This window comes from Colossoma macropomum, unplaced genomic scaffold, assembly GCF_904425465.1.
Source record: "Colossoma macropomum unplaced genomic scaffold, Colossoma_macropomum, whole genome shotgun sequence".
Classification (NCBI taxonomy): domain Eukaryota; kingdom Metazoa; phylum Chordata; class Actinopteri; order Characiformes; family Serrasalmidae; genus Colossoma; species Colossoma macropomum.
Genome location: NW_023494787.1, coordinates 20,315,408 through 20,331,468, shown reverse-complemented (window position 1 = coordinate 20,331,468; position 16,061 = coordinate 20,315,408). Strand labels below are relative to the sequence as shown.

At 41.4% G+C, this 16,061-nt stretch overlaps 1 protein-coding gene across 1 annotated transcript in view; it reads right to left on the bottom strand.

Annotated features, from left to right (window-relative positions):
- The window catches only part of csmd2 (CUB and Sushi multiple domains 2), a 182,251-nt gene that overhangs the window by 71,585 nt on the left and 94,605 nt on the right, over positions 1 to 16,061 (bottom strand). The window contains 9 exon segments of the mRNA XM_036566374.1: positions 155 to 332; positions 5,922 to 6,110; positions 7,414 to 7,623; positions 7,751 to 7,867; positions 9,176 to 9,245; positions 9,542 to 9,660; positions 10,855 to 10,959; positions 11,935 to 12,031; positions 15,724 to 15,848. Of these exon segments, the coding sequence (XP_036422267.1) occupies positions 155 to 332; positions 5,922 to 6,110; positions 7,414 to 7,623; positions 7,751 to 7,867; positions 9,176 to 9,245; positions 9,542 to 9,660; positions 10,855 to 10,959; positions 11,935 to 12,031; positions 15,724 to 15,848 (1,210 nt within the window).

Genomic DNA, 16,061 nt, shown 5'->3' with positions numbered 1-16,061 from the left:
AAAACACCTGAATCAATCCATTAATCCATTAAGGACACTGAATACCTGATACAGGTCTACCTGTGAACCAGGTAGCACAAAAATGTGGGCCATCTAGTGAGCCCTAATGAGCAGGGTAAGAAACATTGTTTTAAGGCACTGTCAGCTAGCTCACCATACAGTGATGAAGTCATGGGGCCCATGGATTTGCATCAGAGTGAAGTTCAGGCGCACACCCAAGCCAGGGGCCACCGTGATGAGCCACGTGCAGTCCACCGAATTGGGGTAGTCCTCTGGGTAACCGGGAGAGAAGATAGTTCCGTTGTCTGATGTAATATTCCCTCCGCAGGGCACTGTGAGGCAAGAACAGAATTAAATAAATAAGAGAGAGACCATGAATAACGATTCCACAAAACCAGATTCCAAGGGAATCAGAGAAGAAAAAAAAAGAAGCTTCTCTCTGCCGCTCTTTCCTTAATGCAACTCACCAAGGCCCAAGATTAAGTAAGAAAGCCTGTTAGCAAGCGCGGCCTGGGTTGGTATGTTCCAGAAAGATAAGGGCACAACCTTATCCTGGCAGGGAAAACAGAGGACAGGGGGACCAAGACAGGGGTGGAGTGACACAGATACCCGATTTACAGACGGACCCGTTGGGTAATAGAACATGGCCGAACTCCTCCCCGAAGAGCTCCCACTCCCTCTCCCTGTCTCAAAACTCCACATGCAACTCCACTCTAGAAATCCCTCTACTAGGAACTGCTCTGAACTCACAGCCATTTTGCAACATCGCTTGTTATTTAAATGTTCCTTGTCCGTCAGAAATCAAATCCCCCTCCCACGCCTGCTGATCCCATGCCGCCGCTTGATTCAGTCTTGCTGGAGTCATGGGGAAATAATCAATGTGATTCAGCACGCACATTAAAGACTGGCCTGGACTCATAGGCAGGGGTTAAATTGGAATTTGGAAGGCAGTGGAACTCTTGACAGTGAGCGGGGGAGGAGGTTTTGAATAATGGGCAGCTTTACTTCAGAACAGTTAGCTTAAAAAGCTCAAATCCCAAGTTAGCCTACACCATGAATATGCTGAGAGTTTCAGCTAGTTAACTTCAGTTCTGGAACCATCTCTGCACTGCATAGCTTTGTGTTTATAACACACCTAAGCAGGCACATATACAAATAGACTCCAGAAGGGGCTTGAGCCCCTGCCCTTTTTCCCCTTAGACTGTATAATGCCCTCCTCGTCGGCAAGTACAAAAACTGTATATGACCTCCACCACTCTTCAAGAACCATTTCAGTAAGCCAAGGCTCAGCTTCAGCTTGGGGATAGTGTGTCGAACTAGCGGGTCAGCTCAGGTTCCACAATCTTCAGCGCTCTTAGATGCCACTTCTTGCGCGGCTCCAAATTTTTGTTAGAGTTAAAATCACGGACTGTGCCAGGATAAGCAGAGCACCTACACAAAGTTATAATTCTAATTAGACAGCATATTGGGTAATGCATTGTGAGTACCTTGTATGCTGCAGACAGGGGTTCAAATCCTTGGTTGAGAAATAATACAAATGTTTTTGACTGCTTGGAAAACTCTTAAAACTGCATTTGGTTTCCTCAGAAACATGATTATATTGTCTCTTTTGGTAAGAGTGTCAGTAATATGGTATAGATTAATTGAATTTATATTCACATTGCTCTTTTCCTCTTGAGCCTTTGTATCCCCAAATTGTCTGTCCGTGTGCCTCCACCATCTCATCAGTAAATCAACACCTTAAGTGTAAAACTGTTCAGAGTACAGGGGATACAGACTGTAGTTGGGAAACTAAAGGATGCGGGAACGCTGTTCTGGATTATTACTGCTCCTGCTCTTAGGCATCCATGGGACAATCATGTCTCTCTGACCATTTACCACATTCTTTCACTCAAGGTCTCTCTGGCTCTACTGCCTCTATAGCACCCTCTCCTTCGTAACTTCTTGCCACACACTTTCACTTCCTCCTCATTTCTTTGTTAATCCCTAATGCTGTGTGCCCTCTCCCCTCACCTCACCTGCTAAATGAAGTATCGATCAGGACATTGATTAAAAGTACACCACGCCACCGAGCAGAAATGTGCAGTGATGCTATTGATCGGGGCAGAGCTGGGGGTGTTGACTGAGAGAGAACGGTGCAGAGTTGCAGGGCTACAGTAAACTGACTATGGCCACCTACTCACTGTAGGAAGAACATGAGAGGAGTGGGGAGAGAGAGGTGGGGGAAGAGGGCTATGGCAGGTGAGGTAGACAGGTGTGAAAGCGGTGGTGAACACTGACCACGCTTGTAATGCACGGGAAAGGAAATCTATGTACATGACTTCACACACAGAGCACGGCCCTGTGCTTGATCTGTTATAGAGGGTGTGCAGGGCAATGAGAAAGCCTGTTCATCAAAGTACGTCTCAGAAAGAGTAACAGAGAGAGAGAGAAAGAGGAAGAGAGAGAGAGAGGGAAATGCTGTCAGTTGATGTTCTGTGACCATCAAAAAATGTCATTCACTTCTTAAGTGCTCTCTAATCACTTATTATATGGTTCCGCTCAATATTCACAGACCAAAGCAAAACACTGGAGCCACGGTAATGGTCTAATTGTGCCAACTCACAGTGATTTCTCCAAATAAAAATATGGCCACCTTCTACTTCGGCTTGTGAAAGCATGCTGTTGTCTCAGTTTGGATGTGCTGTGCATCGTACTTCTCTCTTTTTTCTTTTGGACACACAAGCAATGTCAAATATTGACACAAGAATCATCCACACTACAAAAGGTCTTCAGCAAGATCCAGCTAAGCCACTTCCTTGCTGAGCCTCATTCCAGTGGATGACTCAAATGCACAATAGACATTTCCATGATTTTTGAGGGGATAGAATAGGGACCATTAAATATCTTGTAAACAGTTTTTTTTACCAGTGTGAATTCTGTAGTTGACATGACCAGAAGGCTTTTTTTGCATGCTACTTAGGTCTCCTCATATTATGCAATACTACCAAACTAGTAGCACATGCTTCCTTTGAGACATGAATATATCATTGTAAAACTCAACACATGCTTGGAGGAGAACTTCCAATTCTGTTACATCAGCTAACCAACACCTGTATTGGCTAGCACTGTCCTGAGAGATGGGGGGAGAGGGAGGACCATCATACATACCCAGAGAGAGCGAGAACAGTTATGCTGTCTTGGACTCACAGCCAAGGATGACTGTGGCATCATCTCGCACCCAGCAACAAGGCAAATGATTAGACTGTAGCATCAGTTGGGTGGCCGCAGCTTCACCATGAGTTTAATGATGATCCAATGCTTGGACTCTTGGTTCTCATAAGCCAAGGCAAATGACCATATTACTAATGCAATTTGGCACCACTATAGATTATCAACTGCACTCCATCTAGTTTTGGCATTTGGCTTTGATAATCAGACAACATGAGCTGGACAGCTAATAAAAGAAGGCGTGCTGCCATCTCTGTGAAATGCTTGGTGAATAAATGATGGAAATAATGAATAACCAAAAGTAGAGGACCATACTGGCAATACAACAGGGTGCCACCATTAGCACTGTCCAATTGTCTGTCTGTCCACCTGTTGGAAATCTACCCTTGCTGGACAGAGATCTGGCCTTATACTCTGTATATGGAAACTGAAACAATTTGTCTTTGAAGCCTTTCTGTTGCTGTCCAACCCTGGGTCATTCCATGCCCTGAGGTCAAGCACCAGTATCTCATTACTGGCTGACACTTCAGCTGTACATACTTTGTCAACCAGTCTTGACCAAAATTCTACCATTTTGACAGTCAGACAGCAACAAAATGACAACTGTGGAACTCCATATGGTTTGGCAAGTTATTTACAGAAAATACTTGCAGTTAAATGCATCAGGCTTCCTCTGAATTTTGCTGAATTAAAAGTAGGTGGAGACTCCACAAATATCTAGGTGGTTTGTGCTGCAAACCTAAACTGCTTCAAACCCCTAAATGCGTTTTGGTGGCAAAGAGACCACAGATTTTTCATCTTCTAAATTTAAAGGCTGGATTCTTTCACATTCCAGGCAGGTTTCCTAACACTAACGTTCTGCAGAGCTCAGGGCTTCTCAGAGGAGCAGGTTCACTTGCATTTACAGCAGCCTCTGTCTTGTCCTAGGATGCATTTATGCCTTCGTGTCATGCTTCATGTTGGCAGTAGGGTGGTTAAAACGATCAGAGCATGGCACAAAATTTTATGCAAAGCAACATTTTTCTTGCACGACCAAGGGTATGCGTGTATTGTTTGCACAATTCTCTTCAGTTATGCTAACTAACACGACCATGCTCTAAAGCCCAGCAACCTGAATGGAGGAGAAAACACTCTCCGACACACTGAGTGCGTCCCCAAACATCTTTTCTCCCCTGTGCCCATTCACAGGCTCCCACGCTCGTGCCACATGACTCACTGTTTATTTTACTTGTTGTATTGAAGCAACAGAAAATGAGTGGAAGAATTGGGCCAAGGATCAGGCATATGAATGAGGGCCCATTTCTCTTCCTCTACCCTCCGTCATGCCTTTCAGAAAGTATTGATTGTGTGATGCCCTAAGCGTGAGAGAACACATGGGCTCATTCAGGTGGTTTAAGTGAATATATTTGCATAGTTCATCTTGAACATTGTTTTGCCTCCACATAGCTCAGAGCTAAAACACAGAGCAGAAAAAAATATGTGAGAAGTAAATGCTGAGATTCAGAATGTCTTAAACTTTGCTTGGTAACAGTTAAGCCCTCTAGCGCCGAATATGTAACATTTCAGCAGTGTGGCATGAATTAACTAGGTTCTATTTTGGTCCAAATCTGAAAAACAGCTGAAATGAACTGAACTGGCTAAAGGGCTGATTTTCAACAGTTTTTTGCTTTTTACATGGCCATTTTCCAACCTCTGTTTATGCCTTAGAATTAAACAACCTGTTTTTGTTACTCTGCATTAAAAACTGATGTACACAAGTATCTTCTGTTCTACATTCTAGGTCCAGAGAGGCAATGAGGTAGCTATAACTTTGTGAACTGTTATCTTGAGATATCAAGTAAATTATCTTGTTATCTCAAGATACAAAAAGTTGTTAACTTGAGATGACGAGTTAAATATCTTGTTATCTCAAAATAACAAAAGTTGTTGTCTTGAGACAATGAGTTAATTATCTTGTGATCTCAAGATAAAGTTGTCTTAAGATAACAAGTTAATTATCTTGTGTTCTCAAGATAACAAAGTTGTTGTCTTGAGATAACAAGTTCATTGTCTTGTGTTCTCAAGATAACAAAGTTGTTATCTTGAGATCAGAAGATAATTAACTTGTTATCTCAACATAACAATCCAGAAAATTATAGTGACAGCTCATGGCCTCTCCAGACTTCCGTACTGTTCTGATTGCACTGCATCTAGTTTTGGCATCTGACCCCTTGACAAGTAAAATGAGGCATACCAAGCTAGGCCAGCAGCCTGAGCTAAAATGAACAGAAAAACCAGGTTTGGACTGAAATCTTCAGGGACATAAAAATATATCAATTTCAGTCACTTCTTTTGGATATGACACTTGCTTTCTGACAGGCAGGAACAGCACAATGTTTCAATCAACCTTATGATTCAGTAACTAAGACTGTCTGCGGTAACAACACTCCTTATCACTTCGTTAAGCTACACTGCTGTAGGCTTAATGTGTGGTCATATTATAATGCATTCATTGATGTGGCATCACAATCATAACAAATTCAAAACTGCCTGTTTTTGGACTAGGCAGTGAAATGTACATTTTAAACTTCAACCATTTTTACATCAAATTATTTATCAAATAATCAAAGACAAATCATTTTTCTATCACATGGGCCTTCAGACTGAACTCCTTTTTGAAAAGCAAGTCTGATCAAAATGACCACAACCAAAAAGAAATGAACAGGTCGTACCTTCACAGCGAGGAAAAGGGTGATCCCAGTTGCGGGTTGTGCCATGCTGGCAGGTTAAAATCGACTGTCCCATAAGCTGGTATCCTGGGTAGCACTCGAAGGAGATGGACTGTCCTACGTTGTACCCGGCACCGACCACCACACCGTGGCGAAAGGGTTCAGGGTCTGGACATTCTTGGAGCTCATAGGCTGAGGGACAAAGACAGGCAGACACAAAACCAATCTCAGAAGCCCATCAAAAACACTGCTTGTCAGAGTTAGAGATTGGACTGCTGCCTGTAATAATGTTTTTTGTGATTGCAATCCCAATCGATAGGAGTCCTGGAACCAGAGAGAGCGGATGTCTGTTTTTGATAAGCCGAAAAGGACTGAGAGAACAGGAAGTTTTATACCTTTCAAAAGTTTGATTCAGTTCAAAGGTTTCACATAGGCTACTTTTGACTGAGGCATTTGAAGAGCTTGGAGCAGTGGGAAAGAACAGCTTCAAACATAAGCTCTGAAAAGTGACTCTGGGAATAATAAGACCACCTAACACAACATAACTGGACTACAACTACACGTCTAATTCAAATATTGACTACTGCATGTCTGTAGAGAAACAAAAAAGTTGTTTTCTCTTAGCAAAGCTTTCAAAATGGAGGCCATGGCTATCTCTCAATTCTGGCAAGTTGTCATTGTTCATTTTTGGAGACTGAAAATATTACTGTAGACACTCAGAGCACTCGTCAAGTGTCCTTTCTGGTTTTCTATCTGTCAGTCCATCCATCCCATATCTGACTCTTCGAAAACGTTTGAAGACAAATTTGCCAGAAGCTGATCTGATTCTTGCGTCTGATTGAAACAGTCACTGCCCCTCCACCAAAATCCTTTCCAAATACTACAGAAAGTAAGCAAAGATCCAGGGATGCAGGCAGCCCAGGGATATAAATCTGACTAGAAGAATTGATTTCTATGGATCACAGCATCTTTTGTGAGAAACAAAGCATGCAGGCACAGCATAAGAGTGCAGCACTGAATATAAGGCATGATTTATATGCTAATGTTCACATAATTATGTAAATACTGATAGTGCATTTCAATTTCACAAACGTTTATTGAATTACAATATAAATTCCAGCACCTATTACGGTTGCCTTTTCAGAGATAAAGTTTAATTTCACAGACACACTTATACGGCACAGCACCCTGGGAATATATAACTGACAGAAGCAGTTCCTCCACCTGACCAACTTCATATACATCTTTCTAGGCGCAGACCTATTACCGTGCTTAGTGACTGACTGACTGGGCAAGGCATCTTAATTACTAAGGCATTCAATTAAGTACTTTATATAAAGCTGTGCTCAGAGAGACATGAACTGCAATATTTAAAATGCTATTTGCTTTGATGAAATACTGCTAAATGTTATTTCAACATTGTGTTTTTATTATTTTTTAAAATTATGATGCAATGTTAATTGCTAATTAAACCCACTGAGCCACACGTCTTTACCTTGGTAATCAAATCTGAATCCTGGTTTGTTCTGAGAGTGGTCACTATGGAAATACACTGTGGTTTCATGGGATGTGGTCAGAAGAGACGCTGGCACATCCTGCCCACTGAATCTGCCAATCACAGTGCTGGTGTCGAAAGGGCCGTTCCGGATTTCCAGGAAGTCATGATTGGCCTCAGTTGAGAAATTGAGAAACTGAATGTGGGCTCCTGTTTAAATGAAAAATAAGGAGATTATTAGCATTTTTATAACTATCAGCTCTATTTCTTGCAAGATTCACGATTCCATTTCTGACAAGATTGCCTTCACACTTTTTTTTAGTAGCTGTTTCCTCACCATAGCCGACTGGGAGGTAGATCCTCCAAGTGCAGTCACTGTTGCTAGGGTAGTTTCCTGGGAAACCAGGGCTCAGGATGGTTCCTTCCATCTCTTCTCTGATCCCACCACATTGTGCTGCATGAAAAAAGGACAACAAAGAAAAATGCATTACTATACGGCCACAACAATGTCTTTCCCTGGTTATTCAGAACAAGCATAAGACATATTTTGCAGCCATGTAGTGGCTGCATGTACATTTAGCTCACTAGTTTGAAGTAACCTCTTGCCGTTGAGGAGGCTTCATACCCGGCCTGCCACTAAAAGCATTTTTGAGTAGAAAGCAGTGTAATACATTCTCCCCCTGTTGATAATATAAAGGGAACATGACTTTCATTTATGAAGAGGGCCCAATTGACCTTTCAGAAGCATCAAAGGCCTCAAGTAGCTTTCTAGCTTTCGATTTCAAAAGCGCTTCCCCTTTTCTTTTTGGGAGAAATGCACACCTTCTCACGCTCTTCTCTCTCAGCCTACAGAGCTCCAAGCCTAACCCACTGATTGATTCCAACGTCACTTTGATTAAAGCCTTGGCAAGGCTCTGTGAACACAGCCCTACAAAGGCCCAGATCCCCAACGGAGAGCGGAAAGGTTCAAAATGTACTGTGTGTCTGGACAATCAGGGGCAATCAGGAAACTGCTGATGCCGGTACAAGCCATGAATCTCCCCGGTAGTTCCGCCAATCGTAGCATGAGACGGAACTAATTAGGATAGAGTAGGTCACAGTCATTATTCATGTTTGTCAAGAGCCATGCTCAGTGATTGTGGGCTAGTCTTTCTACCTCACCCTTTCACTCTGTTTAATACACACACACACTCGTTCATGCAGTGCCGTGGGACTGAATCTGCGGCCATGGTTTGATCAGTATTTACTGTTGCGCAAGGCCTTGATGTTGTTATTGCAGCGTGAGAGGGCACCACATGAGAGTAGACTGAGAGATGAGTAGCCTTGAGGGCATCTTAATGACATGCCAGTCACTGTGGAACTGAGCACTCATCAACTAATGGATGGGTTCCATTTTAACCAAAAAGAAAGTGGCCAAACAACCCTGAATCCATTTCTTGTTTCAGGAGATACAACACTTGAATTCTGAAGCCGTGTAGGTACAAAACTGTAAACACTGTTTGCATGAATACTGGTTTGTAGCACTGGCAGTGCATGCTGCATCAATAATGCCAATGCCACCAAAGTTTATATTGCTAAATTAAATTGCTAGATCTTGCAGCTCTGCCTGTTTACAAAGTAGAGGGACCAGCTTTTATTAAGCCTCGGTAACTTATTAACTACCTTATTCACATATTCACAAAATGCACATTCAAAGAATGCTGTTTGTCAAGTTAGTGGGAAAGTGTATGGAAAGCTCCATGCGACACAGAAAGCTTCGTACCAATGCAGAGTGGTGGAGGGTAATTCCAACGCCGCACAGTTCCTGGCATGCAGGTGATGTGCGACACTCCCTGCAATTGGAAATAAAAAGAGGAAATAAAATTCATTAATTCACTGATTGATTGATTTGTTCATTCATTCAATATTTCCTCAGTTCTGCCTCTTCTCTTTAGCTTCTCGAGCTTTGTAGTTCACGCCTCTTTCATAGCGCACTCCGAACTGCACTTTGATCTCCTTTTTGGCCATAACCTCTTAGAAGTGAGACTCAAAGCCAAGCCCTCAAAGCATCAGAGTGTCACAGACAGCTTCAGAGACTAGTTTTTTATGCACTGAGTAGTTATGTTGGCCAAACATGAAGCAGGCTTACCTGTAGAGTATATCCAGGATCACACTGGAAGGACACGACATTGTTCATCTGTAAACGCTCGCCCACTTTGAACCCATTCATAGGTATAATTGGTTCAGGACAGCTTGTGAGGGACACCGCTGAGAGATGAACAGAGAAAAGAGAAGGTCAGAAAAGAGAAAAACATGCCAACTGATCTTTAAAATCAATGGATTAACATAAGCGGTACACAGTTAGGCAAGTGCAGTCAATCAATTACTCAATCTACCAATCAATAAGTATATTGAACAGCTGGCAGTCATACCAGGTATTTTATTGACCACCAAGAGATTCTCTCTTGACATTTGTTTATTCTATGTAACAAATGTTTAACTGGAAAGTGGAGGCATGACTGTTTCCAAAACTGTATATCAAACATTTCAAAGACTCAAAAAATTAAAGATTTGTCACTAATTACCCAACAACTGAAACACAGTTCATTGTCCATTATCAATCAAAGACTCAAAGACAGCCTATGCACAATGTCATTGTTAAAACAGTTGTTACCATTAACCCTATTGAACCCAGTGCCACACCAGCAATCTATTCTGTGAACGTGGCATTCATTTAAATCTGCTGCCACAGGAGGTACAGAATGTGCACGTCTAAGTTGGCCAGAGTGAATCGTATCAGCGTGTAGAATCAGTGCTGTCTGTGCAGTCATAGTTCTGTCACTGTATAACAGATGTGCAAATTTACCTTTATTGTTGGAGCACAGAATTATTTTTGGAGGCACACTGTCAGATACACAGAGTGAACCAGCAAGCTCATTTATTCATTTTTTGGGGGGGGGATTTCTTTCCCCAATTTTCTCCCCAATTTAGTCATGTCCAACTCCACCCACTAGTTAAGACTCCCCCAATCACACGATATAACCAGCGCCAGGAGGGCGAAGGCTAGCACAGGGTTCCTCTGAGACCAGTGAAGTGCCACCACATCTTTTCGAAATGCTGCTAACACAACGTCACTGGTCAACTGAACACGCTCGAAGGAAAGTGCCAACTGCCAGATCTGTTACGTCAGTCATGGGGGGAGACGGGGGGGCTATCCTACCCACCCAGAGAGCGAGGCCAATTGTGCTCTCTTGGACTCCCGGCCACGGATGGCTGTAGCATCACCCGGGACCGAATTCATGATCCCTGATTCTAGGGCCAACGCTTAGACGGGTGATGGATTTTCAGTTTTGTTAGATTACACTCTTTACATATCAAATAAATGCAACAAGTAACATCTGCATTGAGAAATCGCATGATTAACAGACAGGAGTAAAATAGACAGCAACTCCCTGCACTTACTCTTGTACTCCAGCCTAAAGCCAGCTGCAGACACACTTATATCAGAGAAGAAGTGCAGGTAGAGCTGGTTGGAGGTGCTGTTCAAGAGCGCAGGAACTGAGGTACCTGCAGAAAAAAGAAAACAGCACCAAGAGAAAGACTTAAAAGACACTTAAAGGCACTGCCTCTAACGACAGCATAAAGCATTCTCATAATGCTACACAGAAAACATGGATCTATAACTCTGTTATGTTCATGATATTAATAACAACTGAAGATACAGATGGAAATTGCTAAGTGCTTACATTAAGCTTTTGCTTTGCAGCACTTTCTCATCGTTTTACAGATTTTGTCATTTTGCATACTGTCTAATTGTTTGGCATCCCCAAATTGAAGGAAAATACTGTACAGAATACTGGAAGGAAAAACAATAATGCAAAGAAATAATAACTAGTAAAGTGAAATTTTGGACCATTTCTGTTGATCCATTTGTAATGAAATGTTCACACGGGGCAGGGTGCTTTTAAGTGGTGTTAAACAAAAAAGCACAGAAAAGTGTTTTCATAATATCTCTGCACACATACATTTATATATATTCGAACGTGATCCACAATCTATACAGCTTGGCTGGAAGCCCAGGAGTTAACCAAGCCTATCCCCTGTAGAGCCTGAGGGCAGGCTGTACACACTTCATCTGAAGTGCAAGAAGGTCTTAAGACTGCAGTAATTTATTAATTGCAGATTTATTATTCACCCATCTCTCTCTAGGGCACTTGTAACATTTGTGCTTGGTGCTGTTCCAGCAGAGAAGGAAAACAACAACCTCCACATTGACACTTACTCATGACAAAAGCAACCCAGAGACATCATAGTATAGCTGCACCTTATCTGTAAACAAGGCATCGTAACCTTTTTAGAATGCAGCTGAATTTTTCCAGGCAATTTGACGTTCTGAAACCCACAATCAAACAAACAAACAAAAAAAAGATACTCAAACTTAGAAACTAGGCCGGTAACTCACTTCAGCTTCCATAGGAGGGGTGTTCAAAGTACCTAAAAAAAAATGCATGAGTCATCTGGCATGGGGAGAGGGCAGCCCACCTGAGAAGCTGCCCAGCATGGTGTCTGTGTTGTCGCCCCCATCAAACACCTCCAGAGAGTCCCAGTTCTGCTCAGTCACAAAGCTGATCACCTGGATCTGGGACAGACAATAGAAAACAGTAAGGTTTGGTTGGCATGGAGAGACAACCACTGAGTCTGAATGTGAATCAGCACTCAGTATAGAGTAAAGTTTTTTGGTATATTGATAGACAGAAACTTTAAACTCCATATTTAGTGCTCCACAACACCTCCCCTCAGCTCTTAAAATCAGATTCCCTCTTCTTCAAACTTTCTGCAGTCTATAAGCTCTGTAGAAGCCTCTTTTTCCACTGCGTTTGTCAATGTGCAAGCCAGTAAATATTATGGCAGGTATCTATTTTTGCCTCACTCTCAAACAGCCTGAAAAATTGGACGGTCACAGTGGTATGGCTGTGGCTATCACTGGGAGATTGTCACGTCTGATAGCCCTGCAGTCAAATGCTACGTTTATTTGTGCTTGCCACACACGCTGAATTGGAACTCTTCGGAAGGTGAAGGGAATTCTATGTGAAGGTTTTTACTGCAGTCTGCCTGACACAAACTAAAAGCAGAAACCCTAAGCAAATCTATACATGCAATTAAAGTCTTTCTTCTCCTTCTTTCTACTTTACTCATTCTGCTCTTAGCTTCTTCTTCTATGTTCAGCAACTTCAGAGAGAAAAAAAAAACAACAAATAAATAAAAATGCTTTATTCAGATGAGCTACTTCAGCAGATAGACTATGCCTATGAAATGCGCACAATCAATACACACTTTCAAATTACAATGCAAAAGACTTCTTAGATGGTAAAACATTCTTTGTCAAAGAAAGGTTAACCGCTCTTCGTACTACCGTAACAGTATCCACAGTCTGTTTCTCAGAGCAAGCAGTAACATTTGAATCGCCTCGTCTTCTGCAGTCACAAATCAAATGGTCCATTCAGCATTACATGTTTGTGACTAGTTGTAACGGAAAGGAGAGATCAAGTAGTGCACAGATGACCTTCTTTACCTTTCCTGTATTATCCCTCATCCATCTCTGCCACTCACTCTAACTTACTCTCCATCAGTCTCTAAAAGAAAAAAAAAAATCTCTCTTTCAATCTATCTCGCTTCTTAACCCCTCACTCCACATCAGTCTTTATCCCCCTCACTCAGAGACATGGATTCTACATGGGTTCTACTTTTTATCCTGTTAGATATGAACAGTATTGGAGGCTGATGGAGCAGTAGCCCTAAACATACATTCAGTTCCACATGGATACCCAGACAAGCTGTTCATATGCTTAAGTTTAATTCCATAGACTTGCTGGGCTGTTGACTGCAAAGATATGGATGGTGTGATTATTTGTAACATGCTTTTTGATAACAATTTATCTGTCTTGTAGTGTAGACTACTTATATTTCTTAAAAACTGCATACTTAAGAATAAGGAAAAATGTAATTAAACCTACACTATGTAAGACCTGGGGATTTGGAGCCCTCTTTGGTGGAAAAAAGTAATTTTGTAACATCAGTTGTGCTTTGGACCCCTTTCTTGTATGGATGAATCTGATTGCAAACACGGATGAATCTCTACTGCAAACACGAAGAAAGAATATTCAAGAAAGAGTCTGTCAAAAGTTGGTGAACGACTTCTAAGGATGTAAGTCAATTATGTACTGTTGTCAGCATCTTCATCAGCATAACGTTCACTTCACATTTGAGACCTAAACATCGAGCTGGTCCTTCTTTTTTCAGCTTTAAAGCTTTGCTGAAAAACACAACTGTAAAATATGTACTAAATTGTTATGACTTATAGCAGAACGTAGGCAGTTATTAGGAAACAATTCATTAGAAATTGTGACAGACAGTCAAATCCCATGGTTTGCAAGAGGAAAACAAGATTTATGTCATCATCTCGCCTTATGTTTGTAAAGAGTTGCCTTTCAGACTCCAGCAGTTGCTGTCTGCATGTAATGATGAGGTAGGTTGGTTGGATGTATGAGCATGAAGTATTTACTACAACTGGAAGAATCATAAGAAAACTGGAACAAACAGGCATGAGGTCAGACAACAGCCAGCAGAATATCTGAGGCAAAACAGCAGCCAGCATCAGCACCCAAAAACCACACAGGGGACAACAAGAATGGCAAGACTTTCCAGAGACGACTAATTAGAGTTGACTCCAAGTAATTCTGGACTTACTATTACAACTGTCTCAAAATGGTGTAAAAATGGAATTAAAATGGTATTACATGATTTTGATTTGACAGTGATGAAGTATAAGTGAGCAACAGGTGCTGGTAAGACAGTAATTCTAAAAACTGAACAGTTGGAACAGAGGAAGACATAGTTGGAGGGGTGGCACTGCATTTTTATTTGAACATCAGTATTGTTTTTTAATGGTTTTTGTAATGTCTGGTTTCCAGTCCTTAGTCTAAGACTGCCCCTCTTGTTTTCTTTCCTAGTCCTGGCTTTGTTTGTTTTGGTTAGTCTTGCTCTACCTTAGCTCAGCCCTTTTATCATGCCTCTCACCTGTGACTTGTTTGTATTCTCTCCTGTTCTCATTAGTCCTAGCTGTTCCAAGTTCCTTATCCATGTATATATTACTGCTTCATTTACCTTGTCCTTAGTCCTGCAATGTTGTGGCTTTATGTCTGTTTTCTAGCTACTCTACATTGTTTGCCACCACTACTTACTTTATTGACTCTCTTAACCTTGACTCAAATAAACTTACCTACCTCAATGCCTCCTCTGTTGCAATATTACACTAAGTGAAATGTGAAACTACAAGTAACAAGTAGTTTTTTCTACCAAAAGTGTCATGTCGAAAATAACTGTATAGCAGTTACAGAACGTACCAATATATGCATCAAATTTAAGGTGCAATCTTGATGTCAGTTGGTAGGAGGATTATAATGTGTAAATGCTTACAATAAACCAACACAAGGAAAGGGCTTACAATAACTTATTTTTATAGAACATTATTAATTCAAACTTTCATACAGAGGACAGAACAGCTTTTTACAGACATAAAGTTGTAGTAAACAACAAATGCAAATGAGTTTTTTTCTTATTAAACTATCAGATGTATTCAAAATAAAGTTAAAGAGAGTGAGTGCCTCTGGGTCCGAGTGGGCGTTCCTCAGGGACCAAGTTTAGTTCCACACTGGAACTTCAGTCCTGGCTTAAAACAAAGTTCTGCAGCATTTTACGAGCAACAGGGGCAAATGTCTGCTCAACTTTTTTATTATTATTATTATCAGAGCTATGGACAGTTGATGTACCATAGCTTGTCTAAACTAAAGGCCACATCTGCACTGGTTACATGAGGCAAAATGAACAATATACTTAATCCAGGCGAGGGAGTAAATGTTTTGTGGAAGGGATAAATGATTCCACAATAGCTGCCAAGAAAGCTCAGAGAACTCTTTATAGCCAAGCTTTGGATGTGCCAGGAAGGTAATATTGGACAGAGTTATGAGGCATGACGGCAGGAATTAAGGGCCATAGAGATACTGGTCAAAATCCCAGAATGGAGGGCATTTCTATCTTGTCCATGAGATTCTAAACTTTCATAGCCTGCACTGAAGTAAAAAATTGACACAGTAAAAAGGAAACAACTTGGAAGTACATCAGACTTGTTAATAACCCTTCACTGACAGAACTTAAAAGACCAAGAAATGTCAAACTACAGACTGAAAAAGAGTCTTATTTGCTGTGTCATGCTCATAACAAAGCTGAGGGAAAGAAAGGGTAAGGTGTATTGTGCTTTGAAAAGTAATGTACCTGTATTCCTGAACCTTCAGGCACGGTGATTTTCCACACACAGCTCAGACTGTTCAGGTAGGGCTCAGGGTATCCAGGAGACAGGATGGTGCCTGTGCGCTGGGTCAGATTCCCCCCACATGGTACTGCAGTACAGCGGAGAAGACAGAAAGACAGAACAAATGGTCACACACAGCAATACACATTAGAAGTGTACATCTCTGAGCAGGTATTTCAATTCTTTAGTAAGTTATTCAGCACATCATGAAAATTATTTTGGAATAATCAGAATTCAGAAGTACACTGAATTTTATTGAGGAAAAGTGGGAGCAAGGATGAAAATTCTATTTATTTATTTG